This window comes from Passer montanus, unplaced genomic scaffold (genome assembly GCF_014805655.1).
Source record: "Passer montanus isolate IOZ18808 unplaced genomic scaffold, ASM1480565v1 scaffold247, whole genome shotgun sequence".
Lineage (NCBI taxonomy): Eukaryota > Metazoa > Chordata > Aves > Passeriformes > Passeridae > Passer > Passer montanus.
Window position 1 is genome coordinate 171,995 of NW_024367116.1, and position 24,277 is coordinate 196,271.

A 24,277-nucleotide genomic window follows, 5' to 3' on the forward strand; every position below is an offset into this window, starting at 1 on the left:
CACAAGGATAACCTCCTTGAAACTCCTTTAGCTGACAGTCCTGTGCACAAGTAATCCACAACTGGCATTCCATCTCTTCCACAAGGTCCCCTGTGAGGGAGGGCACCCAAAGCCTCCACCCTGTCTGCCCCAGGGAGCCTCACCAAAAGTGTCTGGAGTTGAACTTATGACCTGTTTAATTAAAAGTACAAGTAATGATCACAAATGAGAGCCAAATGATCACTTCAGTCCTCCAAAAGTCAGCACACATAGAACCTGACAGGGACGTTTTCCAATGGGGTAAACAGCCCCTGCTCTAAGTAAAAACAGAGCAACCCTTCATGGGCAGGAATAAAATGTGATAGGCATGCACAATTTGGTATTACTCTAGCATTACTCTAACCTAGCATTTTACTGCTCAATATTTTATTGCAAGCCACCTCTGAGCCAAACCGAAACCCACAGTGACTATTTTACATAGAGAGTCTGCTTCATTAAAAAGCAGCAATGTGGGTAATCTGTCATTTTGTTAGAGATATTTTTGTACTGAAAATGAACACTCCTGTAGTGGGAAATAGTCTGTGGCAAGAGCTAGGTGAGGGTGCTAAGTGCTACTGAAAAACTGTTGGAGCTGAGGAAAACTGCCACATCACATACCAAAAGTAGGTCATTCTTTGTATTTGGAACATGATCCGCCCCACAGCCAGACACCAGGAACATTTTTTCCCATTAATAACTGTCTGCTGCAAAAATAAGTGGAAAAGATGATCTGATACTCAGAATTAAAAGCAATTAAAACTGGGAGGGAGCAAGCTAGGTGGGGCATATGTGCTGAGTTTCTGGAAGACAGAAGGCAGAACTTCGAGGATAAAGGATACATGCTGAGTTCAGTTTTCAGCCAGCCAAGATCCAGATCAGGAGCATGGCTGCAAGACATGGCTGTAGGCTGAAAAATTTGCCAAAAAAGAAGGCTACGTCCTTGGGAAGGGGGCCAGCATTAAGCATATTGCTGCTGCAGACAAAGTATTACTAGCAGTAGTTTTCAGCCAGCCAAGATCCAGGTCAGGAGCATGGCTGCAGGCTGCAAAATTTGCCAAAAAAGAAGGCTACATCCTTGGGAAGGGGGCCAGCATTAAGCATATTGCTGCTGCAGACAAAGTATTACTGGCAGTGAGGTGTGAATAAATGATGCAGTTCTGCATTAACTCCTGCAAGTATGGGCTGTATCCAACTCTTCCCACTTCTAACTCCGTTTAGAAAGGTGATCTAAAAAAGTTCTTCCTAAAACAGCTGTCCAGAAGCTTCTCACTGCTCCAACCAATCTAAAGGCTTTAAGATTCCTGCACATAAAGTTACATTCTAGATTTATGCAGTGAGGATGAAATAGAAGTCTCATCCTAAGAAAACCAGAGCAGAAAAGAGAAGTTCTGTGTAAGGGGATGGATTTCCATACTTATCTGTGAGACCTGAGAGATATCAAGACTACTTTACCCTGAAGAGCTCTCAGAACTCAGTTCTGCACGTCCTTTTTCCCACTGTCAAGCAACCAGAAATCAGATTTTCCACTGGTGTCATACGTCCTCAGGGTGAAAAATTCTGGGTCTTTTTAGGAAAGATTTTGTGTCACTTTATGTCCTGTATATTTGCAATGGAAGAACACTGCAAAATCAGGCAGGATAGATTAGATTAGATTAGATGACCAGGCAAGGCACAGCCCTGACAAACAGGTCTCTACAGCAGAGGATTCACCCAATTTTTCCCTTCTGGGACTTAACAGCAGGGTTGTCACAAAGCCACTCTTATAGGAACTTCTGTAGGAAATCTGGGTGGATAGATGGAAAAATTTGACCTAAATCTCAAACTCAAGACTGCTTTTGTGCAGCAATAGCATCACACTATTTCATGATTCATTTTAATTCCACTTATTTCCACTTGCATCAGTCAAGGACCTTGTTCAGTGCTTGAGCAACACCTGAGTGAGTTCCTGGGCTAGGATAATGGGCAGGAAGGTACAAGAGAGCTGTGAATTCCTACACTTTGTAGAAACACAATAGCAGCACAACCATCAGACCAACAGACTGCCTAAAGGGAATTTCTTGCTACAGGATGTTGGGCCTGTTGGAAGATCACAGAAGCTTGAAAGGGACTAAAATTCATTGAAGTAATCCAATAAAGGTGATCCTCCAGCTCAGGAAGTCCCTGAATATAAAATAATCTGGGGAGCTGATTTCTCTGGGAATGTATCACTGTGTTTGTCCTGTTCTTCAGTGTCTACCAGAAGCAGCTATCTTTGGGTGTTGATGGGTATCTTCCAATGTCTAAAAAATATTTAGAAGTGAAAATTAGATGGTATCTGGGACTTTTTCACTATGAGCTGAAGAGCCTTTGTGAAAAGGAAAAATAAGAATCTCAGTTCTTTAGGAGACTGTGACTAAAAGAACAGGACAGTCATTAAGGGCTTGGTTCAGAGAAGAGCTGGCAGGTTTTTTCAGCTCAAGGATATTTCTGCAGGATAGTTCCTGGAGATGCTCAGGAGATGATAATTTTAAGTTCACTGAAATAGTGTGAAGGCCTGGCAATAGAAGCTACCTGGCCTAGCCACTCCCAGTATAATGGCCTGAAAATTAAGTCAGCAGGTCTGGACTTATTTGTATAAAAAGCAGAAGAAAGAAATGTAGTGCTATCGGAGACAAGCAAATAAGGCCCAGTGGTCTTGTGGTGTGACCTGATCTGAGCCCATCAAGTCACCACACAAAGGAGCTTGTTTTTCTTCTTTTTTCTTTATTTGATTTCATTTTACAACTAATATTTGTAATTAAAGGAATAGAGAGGACAGTCTTACTTATTTCATTCCTTTGTTGCTTCCCCAGAAACAGTCTTCTAGTAACTCATGAAGAAGACATGAAATTCAAATAAAAAATTGCAGGGAAAACTGATACCATGTCTCTGTTAAACAGTACATATTTGTGTACTGTCATTATATGGCATCCAGTACTCAATGATATAAATTAATGGTTGGGAAATATGTTTCCACACCCTGACAAAGCAAAACAATAGTTTAGGTTTGGAATGAGCATTTGGTATGGCAGAGATTGTATAATTTTCCTTGCTAGGAGGTTGACTTTGATGTAGGGGTTTTTTATTAGGAAGTAACTTATATGAAATTACTTTGAATTACATCATCCCTTATATCACATCCCTTTCCAAAAACAGCTGGTAGTCACTGATCCATATAATGCTAAAAAAGCCAATGTGTTTTAGATCTTTTGCTCAATTTCAGTATTCTTTCAGACCTGGAGTTACTGTTTTTAGACAACTAACCCTTTCTCATCTCCCCCTATAGAATCTTCTAAGAAAATGCCAAGCAACATTTAAAACAGACTGTGGCATGTTACCACTTTTCCATATTTGGAAAATTTTAAGGAGGAAATTTTTTTTATTATTTTCCAAAGAATATATTCTGTAGTCAGTTCTTTACATATTGGGAATAATTCTTTTCCCTTCTCATTATGTAAAATGGAGCAGTTTTGAAGGATCCTGAGCAAACTTCTACCCTGTGCCTTGGTCTTATTCAAGCCATATAATTCTATTCAGTTCACTGAAAAACCAACATCTGGAAACATGCAGCCATTAAAACTCATTCAGACTTGAATCTAACTAAAGGGTTTACTTAAATCAAACTATTTGCACAAATAGTTGAGTAAAATGTGCTAGTTACGAGCAAAAAAGTCAGCAATACACAACTGCTGCCACACAATGATACCCATCACACCATGTTTCCTCATGGTTATCTTATTATACAAACTTGAAAAAGCAATGAATTTTAAGAATAACACTGCACCCTTCTCTTGGAGACTCACAACCTTTATGAATTACTTGTGCTCAACATGTTCTCTATGTTATGTTAGGGGCACTTCATCTAGTTTTATATGATGATAAAGTTGAGCCATGTCTACAGACAGGTTTTTACCTCTCACCAACAAGCAAAAACTAAAGAAATAAATGAAGTCTCAAGAAAACATGTGTTTGAGTCCAGACCTAGGTTTATTTATGTCAATTTTGCAACTAAAAAATAAGTCAGTAGATCATTAACACTTTTGAAGGTTTCCCTCAAATTTCACATAAGTTCTTATCTGACTAAACAGAGAGGGCTGTTGAAAAGATGCAGTTTGCTTCTGCACTTACCTTCCAAAATTCCTCATTTTGGAATCAGCAAAGATTGAAGGTGGGAAAGGTAACGAGAAATTAGACTCCATTTGAGATGTATCTAGTGTACAGCAACATTTCCAAGAGCAGAAATATCTTGCTGCCTCTGAAAAATGAAAGCTAACCTCCTCCTCCATAACTGAAGAGGACATGAAAAGGAGGCAATTGTTGATTTACTGCAAAGGAAATGCCTGCAAAAACACAGCTTTCACTTCTTATTTTCCTGAGTAGATAAATATTTCTTTTTGATTTTTCTAATCTAACTTCTAATACAGTAGATGGAAAATATTTCACATTATTTTAGTCATCAACCACTAGCTCAGGTGGATTTGATTATCAATTGCAGGAGGTGGCACATTTCCAACATGCTACCAAGTAAACTTACACACTTGTTTTTCATGAATTCTTCATCTTGTGGTATCTTATCACTTGATTTATGGACTGTTTGGGTTCATAGCTTTTAGACTTATGTTCAGTTTTGTTTAAGTTTTGCCTTTTGTACTTTGGCCACTATTTATAAAATGAGAGCTCTGAGTAGGATTTGGGTAGCATACCTGCACTCTAACAAGGATGGGGGAAGGTTCCTGACAGGGCACACACTTTTCACTTGCAACTTGGAAATGTTATGGTTTTTTTCAACAAGGAACAGGCAATGAAAAAACAGATGCTACATGAAGACTTTTCCCACTGAACCCACAGCTTTGGAACAAAGCAAACCTCAAAGAGACAAAACCACCAGTGACACCAAACAGTCTCAAACACATTATCCTGAATCCTGTGGTTTCTTGGTAAAATCAGTTCTTAAAAGGCCTCAAAAAGTGCATGTCAGACCCTAAGATACAACAAATAATTAGTGATGGGATAAACTTTAAAAGAACCAATGTATGATATAGATCAGTCAAAGCCTGGAAAGTCTGTGAAGAAAACCAGAGTAGGTTTCACTGAATTTGTTGCATATTCTGAGATTTGTTCCAGCTAAAGTCTAGCTCTTGTTTATGCAGACTTCTTGATGTTTGCTGTGTACCTCATCTCTGTCTCTTCCTGCATCTTCTCAGATTTGTTCCAGCTAAAGTCTAGCTCTTTTGTTTATGCAGACTTCTTGATGTTTGCTGTGTCCCTCATCTCTGTCTCTTCCCTTCATGCCAAACCAGGATGGTTTCTGCTCTCATGACCCTGTCATTCCAGGCCTTTGACTCCCAACTGGTTCAGTGCAAAACCATTTCAGATTTCATCCAGCCAGAAGAATTCCTTTTCCCACTACCTCAGAAACTAAGACAAGATGTGATTTTGCTGCAAAAATACAGAATGTTGTTGGTAATTCAGCATGGAACACTGTTGATACTGCTCAAAGCAAAAATGCCTGCTATTGTGATTTGACATTTAAATGGATTGTCTAAGCCTCGATTCCACTGAAATCAAATAATCTTGCCACTGATTTCACGAGAACCAGACCTGTATTTTTAAAATGGAAGTTCTTATTATCCCAAAGCAGACATTTCATATGCTGTAGGAAATAAAACCATTTAGTTAAAATGCAGCTGAACAACATGGATTGCTGCACTGCAGATGAAAGACCCCTCCCTATAAAAAACAGTGGTTTTCATCCCTGAAGCCAAACTTGACATTAGAGATTCTCATCCCATTCTAGTGGCTTGGCTGCTCACCATCTGCTGCAGATCTATGGTTAAACACTTGAGCTCCTACACTCCTGGGAAGCAAACACTTCCAACAAAGACATTTTTATCCAGTTACTCTTCTTTCAAATATGACTCGAACATTTAATGCAGACAATACACCGACCTTTGGGCAAAGAGGACAGCACAAATGCTGCACTACAAACTCATTTTATACCTAATTTTATTAGGAGAATAAAATTGTATTGTTTTATATGAATTATGGCAATGCGTTACTCAGTAGTGGAATCTTTAGACTAGACATCTTGTACTGGGGCTTGTCACACAGCCAGCAAAAGCATTATCATCTATTTAACAAGACTCCGTTTCCAGCATTATGTTTAGGATCCTATTTCCCTAGTACTAATTAACTGCATTCACAATTATATCACTGTAAAATACTGTTTCATTTATATTGCTTAATTTTCTTCTCCTACATGCACTGAAACAAAAAAAAGGTATATGCACAAAGTAGCTTCCATATTTTTTCCTGATAGTTTGACAATCAGTTTCTCCATTTTGTACCTAATTTTATTAGAAGAATGATAAAATTGTATTGTTTTACATGAATTATGGCAATGAGTTACTCAGTAGTGGAATCTTTAGACTAGACATCTTGTACTGGGGCTTGTCACACAGCCAGCAAAAGCATTATCATCTATTTAACAAGACTCCGTTTCCAGCATTATGTTTAGGATCCTATTTCCCTAGTACTAATTAACTGCATTCACAGTTATATCACTGTAAAATACTGTTTCATTTATATTGCTTAATTTTCTTCTCCTACATGCACTGAAACAAAAAAAAGGTATATGCACAAAGTAGCTTCCATATTTTTTCCTGATAGTTTGACAATCAGTTTCTTCCTTTGACTTGTACCCAATGCAGCACTTTTATCATCAGTTTTATCATTATGGCACAAGATTGTTGACCTTACATTAACATCATCTGCTCACTAGCCAAAGACAGTCCTCATCTTAAGAAGCTCACTATCATCTGAGAGGAGGAAAAAGAGGCTTCCTATAGAAAAATTAAGACAGAGTAAACATTGAGAAATGCTTGCTTCCTTTTGCTTTTAAAACAAGAGAGGAATTCAATCTCCCTTTGCCACACAGTCATGTTTCTATTAATAGTCACAGATTACTTCTCAGAGGGGATTTTCAGTCTGTCCCGTAAGCCCAGCACTGAGTCCATGCACACATATTGTTACACAAATAGAGGGACTCCTTATTAAATGAGCCATGTGAATGAACTGCAATGTCAGAGCAAGGCATCACAACATGGCCCAAAGTTATCCCTAGCCATGACTGAGAGGGATTAGGTCAATCCTTGTATCACAGTCCAGGTTTGTCAGACAGGTTTGCCCTCTATTTGGATGGCAAGTAAGGAAGTTTATCTAGAGATGATCAATAAAACACAAACATTACTATCTATGCAGCAAACCTGAGAACCAAATATATTATTGAAAAAGGAAAAAAAAAAACTCACCCTTTTTATTACCTTCAAATAGCACTGAAAAAAACCATAGAAAGGGAATAAAAAAAATCAATGTCATACAATATATGACAATATATAGAATGTCATGCAACCTACAAGTTACATTTAGAACGGACAGAAAAATTGGTCACCACATAAATTATTTGTTGGATATCAACTGTTACTCCTGTCTCTTAGATACAGATACTAGTTTTGAAATTCCTTTTTGCAGATATGATCTTCCATTTCTCAGGAAGGTGCTTCCATGAAGTTTTTCTTACAGAACTATTTCAGTTTTGAAGTTTTCATTGTTCCAGTAAGTCCTGGGAGCTATAGGAAACCTGCCTCCCCTCTTCTCAAAGGTTGTACACTGGTGCAGGATGCAAAAGTACACATAAAAGACCTGTCATAATCCAAATTAGCAGGGAAAAACATGGAAATGAAAGATTAATTTGATATTTTAAATTTCTTTCTGGAAAAAAAAGTCCACATAGAAATATAAATTACTTCTCTGACAATGCTTGGGAGGTATGTAGTTCCACATATTTGAGAGCTATATCTGCTTTCTGTTAACTTTATGATGATGGGCTGTCTGAACATGCCCAGGAATAATTGCTCTAGTGCTCTTCCAGCATATATGGGGACAAGGATCCAAACCAGCTGCCCTGTGCTACATCATGGCATTTATCTCCTCACTTCTTCTGAGGATGCATGGCTGTGGAAGTATTTGATGGAAACAAATTAAGATTGTTAATTACCTCACAGCCTCAATGTTAAACCTGAATGGTTAATGTCAGATGTCAGTTTTTGGGAATTACTCTTTCCTCTATGGTTTGAACAGATCTTGTGTGATCTCGTATCTCTCTTCGTAACTTTTTTCTATTTTTTTCAGTCTTTCAGACATACCCAAGTATTATGTTAAAAAGCTATCCGAGGTTTATTTGTGATTTTCTCTTCTGACTGAATACAAGTCTGACTCTTCAGGGCTTCTTTAGAGAGAAAATCTGCTGCAGTTGGGTCCCCTCTGTGCCCCATCAGCCCCGCTGGCCATGGCCAATCTCACATGGTGCAGTGGCTCCTTTCAAGCTCAGGACTGGGCTCCCATCCTTGTCAGAGCCCATGTCCACGTGCACCTGTCCCCAGCTTGGAGAAATCTGTCTTGTTGCTGTGGGCAGGCCTGGTGAGCTCTGGACCTGATCTGTGGATTGACTTCCCAGCTTGAGCTTGGACCTGCAGCATTACCACGACCCTTCCAGGTGATTTGGACTCCGGGTTGATCCCAGTCCCCTCCCCAGACCTGTTTCACTCACCTCAGCCTGTGTGTTACCCTGCTTGTCTCCTTTAGGCAGCAGTTGTCCCCTGCTGCTCCCTGGCATCCAATTTCTCAACTTTTTCTAGCTTCCAGATAGAAAACACAGCTTGAGATGATGGATTTTTTTAAATACACTTCAACATAACAACATACTGTGTATTTTAAATCACAAAGCCTTTGCTTTGAGCCCATTGACACAGCTGTGATGGGACCATCATACCCCCTAGCTGTGCAAAACCTATTTTTCTGTTAGGAGCTTGTCTTGTTTTTCCTGAGCAGACTCACTGTATGCACCATATTATCCGTACAAAAACTCTGCTGTTACAGCCTCTCACTGATAGCATGTCTGTGGAATTTTTTGAACTGGAAAAGGGAAGTTCTCAATGTCCCAGTTTCTGGCTATGACACCTGGACCGGTGTCCCCTCTGCCACTCTCACACACTTCCTGTCAGGAGATGAGAGGCAGCAAATCTGCATAAGAGGGGTTTTCAGTTCCAGTTTACTCTGTGCCTCAATCATTCGAGCTTCTTCAGCACCATGAGTGAAGCTGAACTGAAACCTTAGTACAAGCCTGAAGTTCAGCTGCCTTCAAGAGGGATAGTCCTTAATGCTGAGTTCTGTGCTTTCCCAAATTGGACCCCTACTGATTAAAAGGCATTTTTGAAGAGCCAGTCATGGTGGGTGATGTTTTACAATGGAAGCTGTTTAAAAAGATAATTAAAAGAATAATTGCTATAATGAAAATCTAACATGTTTAAAAATGACCAAAATTATCACAGCTGCCTTCCACGACTTTAAGTTTCTTCTTTTCTTAAAAGCCAAAATATTAAAGATTTTCCAGCTTCACCACACAGTGCTGCATTTTTAGATTTGTGGACAGACTGAATGATCTTCAGCCAGCATCTGAACCCATGGCCTCCCATCCTGTTTTGTCTTCATTACTGTTACATTACATCTTCTACAAAGTCAGATTTTTCCAGTCAGTGCTGCATGGCCCTTTCTGAAAGGCACGTTTACAGCAGCAGCAATGCACAAAGACAAGTAAATTGCCATGTCACACGAGGGCAGCGCACAGCGTTACGTAAGGGAGCTCCCTCCGAGTTATTAGTTTTATGTCAGTTCTGGCATACACTCAAATGAAACGTGGAAAAGACTAGATAAGGAGTGAAGAATGAATTGCCTTCATTAATATTCAACCACGGGTTTTAGCTTCATTATGAACTACTCTTGTGAAGAGCTGAGCAGAGAGAAGGCCGTCGCTGTGTCCACTGTGCCGTGGCAACTTACGTGGCTCTGATTAATAGGCCTGGAAGACCCTTCTGGTGACATACAAGGTCTCTGCTCTGAGCCAAGGTGCCTCAAGGAGAGCTGGAAACAAACCCAACTTGTTCTCATTGAATAACACGCTCGCTGTCATCATCAGAGTGAATAGGGAATTAATTTCGCTGCGTTTGGGGCACACAAGGGCAGTGCAAGTACAGCAGTATTTCAGACTGGAAAATGGGATAAACATTTTTAGATGAAACAAAACTGTTTATAAATTAAAAATGTGGATTTTATAAATCTCTTTCAAGCAAAACAATTTGACATAAACAAGCATAAGCCTTAACTATTAGATTTTAAATATTAGCATCATTTGAGGGTTAAAATTCAGATAAATAATTAAATTAATTCTATTCTTTAAACAGACTTGTATAAGTTTAACTATCAGTGAATACACATCTTAAAGTAGATGTAGATTAGCTACAGTAGAACTGCATTAATTTTCAACCATTTAGATTTGGGTTTTATTAGTTTTCCCCCAGATCAAGACCATTATATGACATAGGAGAAGCATGAAACAACGTGTTTCATTAAGGATCTTTTATATAACCTACTTCTTTTAGTGTAATCACAAAGCTACATACTCATTTTTCAATTTGTGGTCAGAGTAAAGGTGATATGCAAGTAATTCCAATACTTAGGCCTGAAAACTTCGGGCACACTGACTGGAGAACAGGAGCAGGCTGTCAGTGGAAGGCTAATGAATTCAGAAATGCTGAGAGGTGTGCTCTGTATGCTTAAATCCCTTAAAAACCTAACTGATGTCAATGAGATAGCTTCTAGCAAATATTCCATATGTAGTCCCATATTAAATGTATGGTTGTACATGGGATAAATCCGTATTTTCCATACAACTGTGTGTGTGTGGCAGGAAATATAAATTGTACCCCTTTATATATTTTACATAAACAAAACTGCCCCCTGTGCCAGATTAAAATGGTGCCTTCAGAAGGAAAACAGGGTCAAAGACATTTGTTACAATGATGATTGGGGTTTGCGCCTTTTCTAAACACTAACAAAATATTTTTGAAAGGACAAGTAAGTCAGTTGCAGAAATATTAGCACTGAGAACTTATTGTTTTTCAAAATTACTGCTTTTTAAAAAATTTGCCTAAGGGGGCTTAATGAGAAATCTATATTATTTATTAACACTTGAGGATTTACTTGAGAGTAATCCAAAGACAAACATAAGAAGACTCCATCATCTTTCCAGTTTCCTGACCTGTTTCAGTGACAGCTGTCAACTGCCAGGAAGCAGCAATGTTTAGTTTAAGTTAGCCAAATACATGTGTTAAAAAGATATAAAATCTGCCATTCTGAGATATAGGTTGTGTAAGACTGAAGCAAAGCAATTACCTGAATTTGGGTATGTATGCAGGATAAAAGTGTGGTGAGCTGCTCTGAATTTCTGGACATTTTGCTGCAGAAGACTCCAATAGAAATGTGCATTCAGGGCATAACCCTTTCATTTCAGTTAAGGAAGGACTTTTCATTATCCCTAATGGGGATAAAAGTGATCTATGTTGAAAGTAGGTCTTTTGTGTCTGACAAAGGAATTGAAAACTTAAGAATCAGTAACAGAAATTTTCTTTTTGCTTCCTCCACTGTTTTAGGAAACTCTACTGGACTGGCTTTTCACATTGTGGGCAAGCCTGCACAGCCAGTGGCACTGGAGGTGGGTTCCACAGCCAGGCCTGTAAGGAACTTAAGTAGCAGCAGTAAAATCTTTCTAAGCCAGTTCCTACCAAAGTGTCATGTTCAATACTGAACACCTCAACAGAAGGCAGTGGAAACACTGAAATAGATGGGTTTATAAAACTGAGATTTAGAGATGAGATATCTTCACTTGAATGCAGGAGTTGCATTGTATTGTAAAAGGGATTTTTTTTTTTTAAAATCTTACTAAAATGCATAGTCCACAATTATCTTACATGCTGTTATGGGAAGATGGCACTTAGCTCTCCTAAGAGTCAAACATGGCTTTGCAGAATAGAACGATGTTAACAACTAAAAATAGTGATTATGAAGAAGAATTTTAGAACATTTCAAAACATGGACTCTCTGTGGTATGTATTTTCATACTGGTTTAATGTCTCAAGTAATAGAAGAATCATACCAAGGTAATACAAGCAATATGAAATCCACTGCAAGCAGTTCTATTTTAACTCAGCAATTCACACCGAATTCTTTCACTGCACTGAGAATGAATACAGGAAAATAAATATCCAAGGAGAAATATGGATTTAATTGTTATTGCTGTTACGTTGCTAAAATAAAACAGCTGTGATCACATACTCAGATAAAGCCATTGTTTAACAAATATTTTTATTAAACATCTCTGTAGTGGAGATGAGTCCAGCTCCCCAAGAGCAGAGCAGGCTGCTTCTCAGACCACCCATTGCTCCCGGGGTGAAACAGCCCATCCAGCTGTTGGGGGGTGGGGGAATGGAATCAGACCCACTGCACACCACGGCAGGCACACAGCAGCTCCTGTCTGCTCACAGGCACATTGAACTGCAACAACTGGAGCTTCTCATGCAAGGAAACAGGTCACAGTCTTTTATCAAATCATGCATTGGACCAGCAGTGATGGCATCAGTGGGGCTTCTTGGAAGGCATGTCCCCAAAACTGACAAGGACCCGTGCAGCCCAGGGCAGAGGAGACTCAGTCACTGAGGTCAGCTGATTACAGGAGGCAGAGGGGGAAAAGCAGGCAGAGGGAGGTCAGAGGTACAACAGAGCAGTCAGGAAAATAAATTGGCCATGGGTATACAGTAAATAAACTGTGTGTCTGAGCTGGGAATAAGATCCAGAAGTCCTGATTCCTTGTCTCTGCTCTGTTGACCCAGTCCTAAACAGATCCTCCCTCAAAATTGCTTTCTAACATAGACAGTCCAGGAGACTGAAACATTTATCCTATCTACAAACCAAATGTAGCAAAAGATATATAAAGGTTTCCTTCAAACAGTCACTCCACCATTTCTGTTAGGGCCTCAAAGATCTTTTTAATAAATACTGCACTTTTCCTCCACACTGGCCATCAGAATTTCTGAGCTTGCAGAATTTATCATTCATCTACTTATGAACTGGTGCCGGGATATTTTCAAGAATTATTCAAATTTAAATCCAGGTAAGCTTCTACAGGTCTGTCATCCACCAGTCTGTGTTTCCTAGGGTTATTGATTTTTTTTGTGGTTATCAGATGAATTGTAAAACCAAAACATTTTCATGCACAGCATTTATAAATATCCAATACTGATTGAGATTTATATCACTTTTCTAGTTCAGTAAAATAATAAAGTTTCAGACCAGACAGAAAATCAATTAGGAAAGCATAAAGGTTCATATTAATTAAATTTTCTACATAAAAAAGCTACACAATCTAAAGGAGTACATAAGGAGACTGAAATTTGTGTAACTGCTCCTAGTCTTTAATTGTAAACATGCATTGTTTACCATGGAATGTGCAGTGTGGTTTTTCCAAACAGATTTTTTGAAACTAATTAATAACTGGTCTTATCTAAGAATTCAAAGTGCCAAGCAAAAAAAAGCAGAATTAGGATGGGCATGGAATAACTGAAATCTAGCCATTGCAATATGTATTGATCAGTTTGCCTAATAACCCATCAGCCACTGAATACAAGTGCTAAGTTTTAATTCAAGTTTTAGCAGCCACTTGGAACTTGGAGCCTATGGGTCATACCTTCAGTGGTGCAGATCAGAGCAGTTTTTCTGTAATCCACAATTATACAAGTTTAGAACAGGTGTAAATATTTCACAGAATCACAGAATATTCAGAGCTGGAAGGGACCCACAGGGATGACAGAACCACTGAATTATGGAATGGTTTAGGTTGGAAGGGACCATGGGCAAGGGCACCTTCCACTATACCAGGGTGCTCCAAGCCCCAATGTCCAACCTGGCCTTGGACACTGCCAGGGATCTCTGGGCACCCTGTGCCAGGGTCTCACCAACCTTTATTGTCAAGAATTTCTTCCCAATAGCTCATCTAAACCTACGCTCTGTCAGCAGGAATCCATTCCCCCATGTCACAGGATCACAGAATATTCTGAGTTGGAAGGGACCCACAATGATCAGCAAGTCCAGCTCTGAAGTGAATGCCCCATACAGGGTCCAAACCCACAACCGTGGCATTATTAACACCATGTTCCAACCAACTGAACTAAGGCCCTGCCACTCCATGCCCTTCCTTGGAAACAGTCCCTCTCCATCCTTCTCAGTGTGATCATCCAGCCCCTGTCCCTGCAGACCCCCAGCAATCCCCCTGTGCATCCTTTGCAGCGCTGTCCAAAATCTCCTGCAGCTCTGGCAGCCTCGGGGCTGTGCCCATTCCCTGGGAGCCTGGGCAGTGCCAGCACCCCGGGGGAAGCAGAACCTTCCCCGATTCGCAGCCCGATGCCGAAGCGCTCGGCACGCCCGGCCCGCTGCCCGGGCCGGCGCTGCCCTCTCGCGGCACAGCCGGGCTCGCTCGGGGACCAGCCGCGGCACATCAGCTGCATGTGTTTGCCTCCTGAACGAAAAGAACTCGTCGGAAATTAGTTTAATTAAATTAAATGCTTTATTAGCGTTCATACAATGCTTCTGGAGGACCTTTAAAATGATCGCAGCAGTCTCAAGGGCGGTCACTCCGAACTGTAATAGAATGTAAACCTGTTTAACCAAACTCAGGTATGGGAACAGCAAAATCATGCCCTGAGAAAAGTAGTTACTGATTCAATAGTTCTGGGAATAAATGCAAGGCCAGGAGCACCGTTGTTCTGTATGGACTGGCGGCTGTTTACCAAGCTATCAGTGCTGATCTAATTAATTTCCAGTCTGTTTGTGTGGGCTTCACTTATTGGCTCTTTCAGCATCCTATTATCTAGAGCAGGGCAAGAGATTGAAACCTGATTTGGTTTCCTCAGAACACTTAATTTTAAAAATATGCACTTGAAGATCCCATATGGAACAAATACATATACACCTAAATTTTTTGTTCTTTCATATGGGAGTGTGATCACATAATTTACAACAGAGAAGCCATCCACAGATACCAGATGTCTCCATTCTATTTTCATTATTCAGCAATGACAAACGGCTGTTTTAGCATGAACATTTTACCAATGAGTACTTTTTTCTTCAGAATGCAACACTAAAACAGGTGATTGTGGTGTGTGATTACTATCATGGTTCTGTGGAATTTACTGAGAAGTCTAAATTCATTTGAACAAATATGATCTGGGAAGTAGTTTTCAAATAGAGTAGGCAGAGACTTCTTGAACCAGCTTAAAGTTTAATGAAAGTGTAAACATGGGCTTTAATAAATAAAGTCATTGCTCATTTGCCAGTCAGGTAATATTCCCCATGCAGCCAAAACACAAAAGTAAGTCAGTGAGAGGAATTTTCTACAAATTTTTCTGAAACAGAATTAAACAGGACTTTAGAATTGGGCCCAGTTCAGGTCAGATCTAGGAGTACAGTGCCTAAAGGAAACACAAAGATTTGCAAGCTCCAATGTACAGTTTCTAGAAATGTGAGTAACATGGAATCAAACTTGCCTAAAGTTAAAGAAAATCAGGGGATTATAAAATTTACACAGCAAAGGTGGCCTTCTAATATCCAGAACCAAAGCAAATATATTACATGTGAGAATATTTACAAGAGGCATGATCAGAGAGCAGGAAGCAGAAATCCAAGGAGTAATCTGTAGTCAAGGTTTCCCTATACAGAGATTACACACACAAAAAAATCCACAATGCAGAGAAGGGCAGGGCATTTTGAAACAGGGCACAGCTAAGCTGAGAGCTACAGATCATATCAGATATGCATACAGTATTTATATTTTCACTATAATTTCAGACACTTTGTTCAGTTTTACTGCTGAAAATGGTAAACTGACAGTAGGGCCAATAATTTGTGCCTTGATTAGAAAGAGGCTTCAAACAAGTAGTTGCATTCAAGATATTGATTTTAGCAAAACTAGGCTAAACTCTGTTTAAGTGTGGAAAACTAGGTGAGAATCAGCCAACAAATGTGTCAGCTAAAAGGGCCACCTTACCCTAGGAAGTAGAAAAGCAAGGTTTTTCTCAGGGTATGGAGCTCACGAGTATGTCTCATGAAATACAGTAGGGAATTCACAGGAGGAAGGTCCTGCTGACTACATCAAACAGGGGTCAGGTAGCCTCAAGGCACTAACAGTTCCCAAAAGAACTACTATTTAATGTCTCACTTAAGGTTGTGGATATGCCCATTAATCCATTGGAACAGATTTTCTACATTATCCCAAGTGTCACCAGCCACAATCTGAAGAGCAACTGTGAGACTACAAAGAAACAAGAAAAATCTCCTTTCATTAGCTACTGTGGTCCCTCACCAAGAGAACACTAAACTAGTTGAATTAATAAAATATACCCCATCTAGTAAGAACATCCTGTAATATGTTGCATGCAAGCTGGTTTTAGCTCATTTTTCAAGTAGGATTAATTTTTAGAACTTCCAGACTTTCATGTTAATCCCAGATAACAGTGCAGTTTGGTGGATTAATCAGATTACAGGAAATGTCAGCATGATTTGATTTTAAATGATGTGAAGCATGTTACTAGAACTGTTACCCTCTTGTTATGAAAGGATGACGTGGAAGAATGACAAACAGGGTTCACCAGATCTCAACAGCTGCAGACATCTCCTTCAAGATCCTGTTAAAAATATGCTTTATTTAGTCTGCTTTATCATTGACTGACATTTTCTGACAGCAAGTTATAACAAGAATATTTAAAAGTCATGGACTTTGTCACAACAATGGATTGTGTGAACAAACACTGTGTAAGAAAATGGTATACAAAGTTACCTTTTACACATACACCACTGATTTACCACCTGCTACAACCAAATATCTGATATGTGTTTTCAGTTCAAAACCCCACCTCAGGTTCTACCTAGTCCTTCCCATTAATTTGATTCTTGAGCTTCTCTTTTGCATCTCCCTTGTTCCCCACATCTTTATTCTCACTGGTTACAGCAGGGCTCAACTCATTTTATTTCTGGTTAATCTGATTAGGTAAGAACCTGGGATTGTGATGTCAGTGCATTAGCAGAAGGAAGTAATGCTTCCTGCAGGAAGGATGGCAATTTTGACCCTTTAGAAGCAAGTCATGGTCTGACTAGAAGATTAAATCAGGGCAAGCCAAACCGCAGTAGTTACACCAAGTCATTCTGCAAGAGCATCCTTCAAAGAGGGATTATGGCTCATGGACTGCAGGTAAGAAAGCATAATGTCCTTGTGCTTGGTTATTTGCCTGAAGGGAGCTTTCACTGGGGGGAAAGGTCAGTTTCAGCAAAAATAGCAGAGCATTAGAAATACTGGCTAATGAAAGGCTTTGGTTCTGATATTTACTCAGCAGAAAAGATGGCTTTCAGAGCAGAGGCATCTTGATAAGGCTCACTTCTCTACAAATGCATGACATTATCTGACTTTAACATACCTATATTCATATTCTTTCATTCTGTCCTGATGAAACAATAGTTATGCATTTATCTACTGTATGAAATTGCTGTAGTTCATTTTGTTGTTTTTTTCCATTTAAACTCAGAAACTTACAGCAGTAATTGAACAGATGAGACTGCAACTAAATTAAATTACTAATTCCTCAAGTTATAAACTCATTATTTAAAAATTTAATGATTTCGTATGACAGTTTAGTAGATTGCTATATTATTATGGGCTGTCACTATATTATTCAGCATATGCCAAGGCAATATTAACAATGCAAAGGCTTTAATGAGCCTGTAAGGCAGGTTGCTGTGGTGATGGGGTGCTCAAACTGATGCAATCCTTAAAGTTCTGGTTTTGAACCTTTCATCAGGCTTTTAAAAATGCTTCCCACAGAGGATATTGTTGTAGCAGATATTATTTGTACCCAAGACTCTCAATGAGCAGAGCTGTTAAACCAAGTGACAGCTACAAAGCAGCTACTGCACTGCTGGAGTAGCTTTAAGCAGTAATGACTATTCACACCTATATGCCTCAAGATTACCTTTATTTTACAGTTACATCCACACAGACAAACTCATCCCTCACTTGAGCTGAAGCAGTTGCGATGTCACTCATCAAGTGCAGCAGGAAGTTCAGGTTTGGCAAGAAGGCTGACCTTTAAATTGCCGTGCAGAAGAAATGCTGTGCATTTATAACTGCAAAAGCAGATGTAAAGCTGAAGTCCATTGAATACTGCAATCAGTATCATGATTAGGCAAAAGAAGCTGCTCAAATTCACAGGGAGCATTATCACTGTGTTTAAGCTGCAGTTAAGTAGGATGAAATAGACGTGGGAATCTTGGAGACAAACCAAAACCCAAACAAAACAAACAGCACATTTTATACTGGTGTCAGTGACTATCCTTAAAGGTGCTTTTTTTTGATACTTCAAATGATAATGATGTCAGAGTCTCATACCCTGCCTGTGTATTCACCACTAGCAGCCTCCCAGAGGCAGAAATGGGCCAGTTTCAAGCTGTCCAGCTGGGTAAATTGAACATCAAGCCATGAGCAGCTCTGCACTCACTAAAGCTTCTCTCAGTGATGTGGCACAGCCTGACCCAGCTGATCCCAGCGTACCTGCAGAATATGCTCATCCCAGCCAGGATGGGCTTCTATATCCATTGCCTTGTGCTACTATAATCTGTTCTCTGAAACTTCCTTTTACAGCTGTCTCCAGTTTTATCTTTAAATGCAGGAAGCTATTTGCAGCCAATTTAAAATAAATGGCAGTAATTGGTTATTTCATTTTTGGCTGCCATGAGTTTTGCAAGTAATAACCTACTACTGCCTCCTACAGTCCATTTTTCTTTTCTTCCTAAGCACTTATCTCTCCTGTGCCAAAGAAAAGGAAAACTAAAAACAATTCATCTGTCCAAAAAGTTTGCAGATTTAACTTGTTGTTAGCAATACTTTATGCTGTTACTGCTGAATCCACAGCTCTGAGCTTTTAGAAAGATGCTTTACTGTGTTCTGTGGAAGGTAACTGGTATGTAGATAACCTATTTTTCACTGTTGAAGCTTTAAGCCAGCTCTGAATTTTTTTTTTTTCAGTTCTGTATTTTTATCAACATCAGGGCAGTATCGGGTGTAACAAAAGCTCATGAATTTGAGGGGATTTTCCTATTTTTTTCTATAACTTATATATTAATCTTATTCACAATTCTTCATACTTCCTTGTATGTTTCCTTGCCTGCTTTTGGTTTTTTTTCCTCTCACAGGACAGAACGTTTGGCTAGAGATATCATGCAAGACATGGGAAGTCATCACATTGTTGCACTCTGTGTCCTCAAAGGAGGCTATAAATTCTTTGCCGATTTGCTGGACCATATAAAAGCACTAAATCAAAATGGTGATAAGTCAGTGCCTGTTACCGTGGATTTTGTCAGAATAAAAAGCTACTGTGTAAGCAACTTTATTTTCTTTGGAAAATTGACTCTCTTCATAGACTGGCATTCTAAATACTGGTAGTTTGAGTTTATGCATACCAAAGCTGAGCATTCTGTTCAAATTACGTACTAAAAAGGAACTGATTTACAGATCTTCCCCAAAGGGTGGATATTACACATTCACTGGAATAAACATATAGCAGAACACTTGACAAAACCAAGGGCAGAGCTCAAAGTCCCTCCTCTTGAAAAAAGCAAGAGCAGCACACCTTTCAAATAAATACAGGATAACATTTTGGGCATGCTTTATGAGACTTCAATCTTTCTTTCTCCTTCTAGAATGATTCACCTGCAAAAAAAATCAGTTTTGTTGGAGAGGAACTGTCTACACTAAAGGGGAAGGTACGAATTAGCATCTTCAGCTTTAAAAGGGAAACAACTGCTCTTGTGTGTTTTCCAGGAAATCCATATTTATTAAGATTTTGATATTGCATATTTCCAGCCACTTAACACTGATTTAAATTTCTGGGCTTTGAAACAGTGAATAATTCCCACTGATCTCAGTGGAAACTTGAAGTGATCAGTGATGAATGCTCCCAAAGATCCTATTCCACATTTTATCCCAGAATGCCCAGAAATGAACCATACTAAACTGACTCATTCAGTGTGGCTCCAGAATACTAGTGCTATACATAGAGCAATGTATAGACCTGACATAGATGCCTTTATCACCATATTGTAAGCTTTCATAAATACTTACAGAGAGACTCTTCAGAAAGCACCAAAATAAAGTCAGTAGTTCAAGCGACAATCTTCTTTGAAAATCAGTGCAACTTCCTTTAACTTAGGGTTTTAGTGTGCTTTTCTTGGCTGTATAATTTGCTGAAAATTGACATTTAAGTATTTTCTTTTCTTTTCTTTCCTTCTTTCCCTATGTAAGATCTTCCAGAATGTGTTAGTAGTAGAGGTAAGTAATGACTGAACAAGGGGTGGAATGACAAGGATTTTTTCTCCCTTCTTTTCAAATTAATACACATTACATATAAAATAATACTTAATTATGTTACTGGGCTGCCAGGTTGTTACGCTTTAATTTAATCCACTTACAGTCTGGTTTTCCTTTCAAACTTGAAGGATAATTTATTTTTTTTATCTCTTTCAGGACATTATTGAGACTGGTAGAACAATGAAAGCTCTACTTTCAAAAATAAAAGACAAGAAACCAAGGATGGTAAAAGTTGTAAGGTACAAAGATATAGCCACTAACTTAATGTATTCAAATAATTTGGATGAATAGTCAGTGTATGCTGACAGGTGCTTGCTTGGCTTGAAGGTTGGGGGTGAGGAAGCAAATGCAGGAAGTAATCCTTATCCAGCTGCTGAAAAATTAAGTGTTTTTTAAACTGGGAAATTTACCTGTGCACTACCATCTTCACTGCTCAAATTAATGGAAAAAGGCTCTTTCCATGCAGTCATAAAGTCTGATGGATTCCTTGTTTCTTACTTTATGTTTGCAGGAAATTCATCTCTTCTGTAGGTTTTTTAACACCACCTCAGGTTGCCTCAATACTAGAATGACAACACTCAGAATATTTCTTAATATCCTCAGCCATAGAATATTTCTTCATATCCTCAACCGTAGAATTTTCCAGAATCTAAGAGTCTGTCAGCACTGGGAAGATGCCTTCAAGTAGCATTCTAGATTTGCTTTTAGTAGATCTCTAAAAGGATATTTCGTGGAATATCCCTGTGTCTGTCAAGTAACCACAGTGCTTTATAAAAACAGTTGCTTTAAGTATCAGTTATTCAGGCAGTCCTTCTAGTGACTGTCAAGGAGGTTCTCAGTTTCTTCTGAGGTGCACAGACAAACTATGAATGGATATGATTTTGCAGAAGAAATCTTCCATTCCTCCCTCCCCCCCTCCCTCCCTCCAGCAAGAATAGATGTAATTTTGCGGAAGAAATTGTCCCCCCTTCCCTCCCTCCCCACTAAAATCATTCCCAGCCACTTGGCCATGCTTCCCCCTTTGTGCTGTTGTAGTGTGCTGAGGCATTGCTGCATGGAAGGGCAAGTACCTGAGACACAGGATTGCAGGAACTGAATACAAAGTCAAGCCCCTTGGACATAAAGAATGAACCTAGATCAGGGCCTTTGCTTCTCCCTCCACTACAAGGCTGAACACTACTTCTTTCTGTGCAATAATCTCACTGTTTTAATTTAAGTGCGTGATTTTAGAACCTTATGGAGAGGCATGGCAGAAGGGAAGTCTACAAATCAGAGCAAGACATTTTAAAAACCAACCATCTCTGCTCTGCCTTACAGCCTGCTTGTTAAAAGGACATGTCAGAGTCCAGGTTACAGACCAGACTGTAAGTATCATGTTTTTCTAGCATTTTTTTCTGTATTTTCCAAATCACAGTCTTGCAATTTCACTTCAGCACATCTGACAACTCACACACAGGTTTCATTAAGGACAAGAGAAATGGGGAGAAACTACATAAAAACTTGTGAACTAATGACCAGCTACACCATCCTGAGGCCTCATGACCACCTTCTTTTTTTCCCCGAGTGCAGATTTAGCTACTTCATACACAAATTTAACTATTTAGATAGCAGAAATAAAAACAAATCTTAACTGTGTTTTGCTCTGCTTTGACCCCAGAGGGCATGTTTTGACATTTGGCATTATTAAACTTGCCTTGTTTCCAAACTGAAAAGTCTACTGAATCACTGTTCATCTACTTTTACTCAAGTAAAATCTCACTCCTTTTCTCCTCTCCCAGGACTAACTCATAACTAGGTTTTAAACAATTATTTTGTTAATAAAAATAATTCTCTTAACACCTTAGTTATATTACTGACTGATGGGAATGGTTTAGATTCTAACCTCTGTCATCAATTTACAGATCAGATTCTTAAGAAAGCACTCTGAAAGAGATGATGCCTATTACTCTCAGTCAAATGTGTCTTGAATACCAACTGTGCACTTAAAAGCTACTTACACCACTGAATTATAAAAATAACTGTATTTTTTTACAGATACAGGCTTTGAAATTCCAGATAAATTTGTAGTTGGATATGCTCTTGACTATAATGAATACTTCAGAGACTTAAATGTAAGTACATGCACATTCCTCCACTGCCAGGTAGCAGGTACCTACCTACCTACCACAGGTACACAGCAAGAATATTTGCTTCTACTCAGAGCTTCTCAACAATTAAAAAAAAAATCTTCAGTTCCAGCTATAAACTTCCATTAAAAGAGCAAAACCATATTTAAGGTGCCGAGTTGGTAATGCAATGTAGGTGCATAAGAAATGTTTGTGCTTCACCTTTTCATAATTCTGCTCCACAAGTCTCATGTCTCAGCCATGCTGCAGGACATTCTGAACCCCAAGGATGGTGAGCAGCATACAATCTGTGGCCCAATCTGAAAATAAAATAACTTGTAATTTGACTTTAATTGGATATTTGCCTGTCTCTAGTTCAATCCTATGTTGTTCTTCTGCCACCAAGTCTTTAAAGTGGCTGTGCAGGGGCTCCGTGTGAAGGTTTTCCACACACTTACGGATAACATGGCTGCAAGGTCTCTCTTCCCTTATTCTATTACAGCTTCCTTAGGCTGCACAGAGTAGTAGACTTGGAAACATCATAAACTAATAGGGTTGATCTGTTTTCAAATGTCCTTCCTTAATTCTCGTTAACCCAGAAAATTTTTCACTTCTAAGTCTTTACTAAGACGTCAGTTCTGCTGAAGACACAAAATCTGTGCTATTGTTCTGCAGCATGAAGGCAAATGCAGTTCTTTAGGATATATAAACCTATATGATGCCTTGTGAAGGCTGACCTAGAACAGAGGTTAGAAGGATTTAAAGAACAAAGTAGGGATTTCCTAAAAGGCCTCAATGGATCCACCTTGGGCAGCACAAGAGCCCAGCCAGGGCTGCACCCAAGATGAACCAAAATGGTCACAAAATGCACGACTGCTCACAGGGTGTCTCGCTGTGATCAGCTCTGCTCCATTTGCATATTAGAGTTAATTGTCCAATTATAGCTTTAGTCCATGCAGTCCCATCCTGCTTCTTTTTCTCTCTTCAGTCCACGTTGTTTGTGCTCTTGGGCCTGAGATTTGGATCATTTGCCCTTGGTCCCCAGCTAGAGAAGGAATTGTTTTTTCTCCCTGCTCTGTGCAGAGAGCTCACCATCCCCTAATATGAAACTCATAACTACACAGTAAAGCAGCACAGAATCTGAAAAATGTAAAATCTAAAACCTAAGGCATCATATATATTACAGATAAACTTTACTGCAAGCAGGAAACTTGCAACAATTATGGTTCTAGTGTGTTTTTATTACAATGCTGGGAATGCAATTGAAAATCAGTCTTGCATTTCATTCGAAGACAGAGATTGATAAATATTGTACTATTTTTTTTTTCTTTTAGCACATCTGTATTCTGAAAGAGAATGCCAAAGAGAAATACAGGATGTGATAACATCAGTCTCCGGAGCACTAATTCCCGGCTGCAGATTAGGTGACAAACATTACACCGTGAAATTACTTTTGCTACTTGTGTGTCCCTAAGAAGAACGAGAAGCTGAATGTTCCTGCCCAGGACCTGCAGCTCGCCGATTCCCCGTGTCTATGCGCCGAACACAAACTGCTGAGACCCCGGGATTTCCCCGTTGTGGAGCAGCCCGGAGCTGGGGCCGAGGCTCTGGCGATATCGAGCGCTGCCGCCGAGCCCCTCACGCTCCGGGCCCGGCAGCGAATCCACCCCGCTGTGCCTCACTTGTCCCCAGACCTGATCTAATAGGACAATTGTGTCACCTTTATCTTGTCTCAAGTTCCCTTAGGCGGCTTAACTCACAGTCCCAAGTTCCAGTC

At 39.4% G+C, this 24,277-nt stretch overlaps 1 protein-coding gene across 1 annotated transcript in view; it reads left to right on the plus strand.

The window, feature by feature from the left end:
- Positions 1 to 23,882, plus strand: part of LOC120503111 (hypoxanthine-guanine phosphoribosyltransferase-like) — a 100,428-nt gene extending 76,546 nt beyond the window's left edge. The window contains exons 2-8 of the mRNA XM_039711273.1: positions 19,222 to 19,405; positions 19,729 to 19,791; positions 20,339 to 20,356; positions 20,552 to 20,634; positions 21,713 to 21,759; positions 22,430 to 22,506; positions 23,835 to 23,882. Of these exons, the coding sequence (XP_039567207.1) occupies positions 19,222 to 19,405; positions 19,729 to 19,791; positions 20,339 to 20,356; positions 20,552 to 20,634; positions 21,713 to 21,759; positions 22,430 to 22,506; positions 23,835 to 23,882 (520 nt within the window). The remainder of the gene's footprint in view (positions 1 to 19,221; positions 19,406 to 19,728; positions 19,792 to 20,338; positions 20,357 to 20,551; positions 20,635 to 21,712; positions 21,760 to 22,429; positions 22,507 to 23,834) is intronic.
- The last annotated feature ends 395 nt before the right edge of the window (positions 23,883 to 24,277 follow it).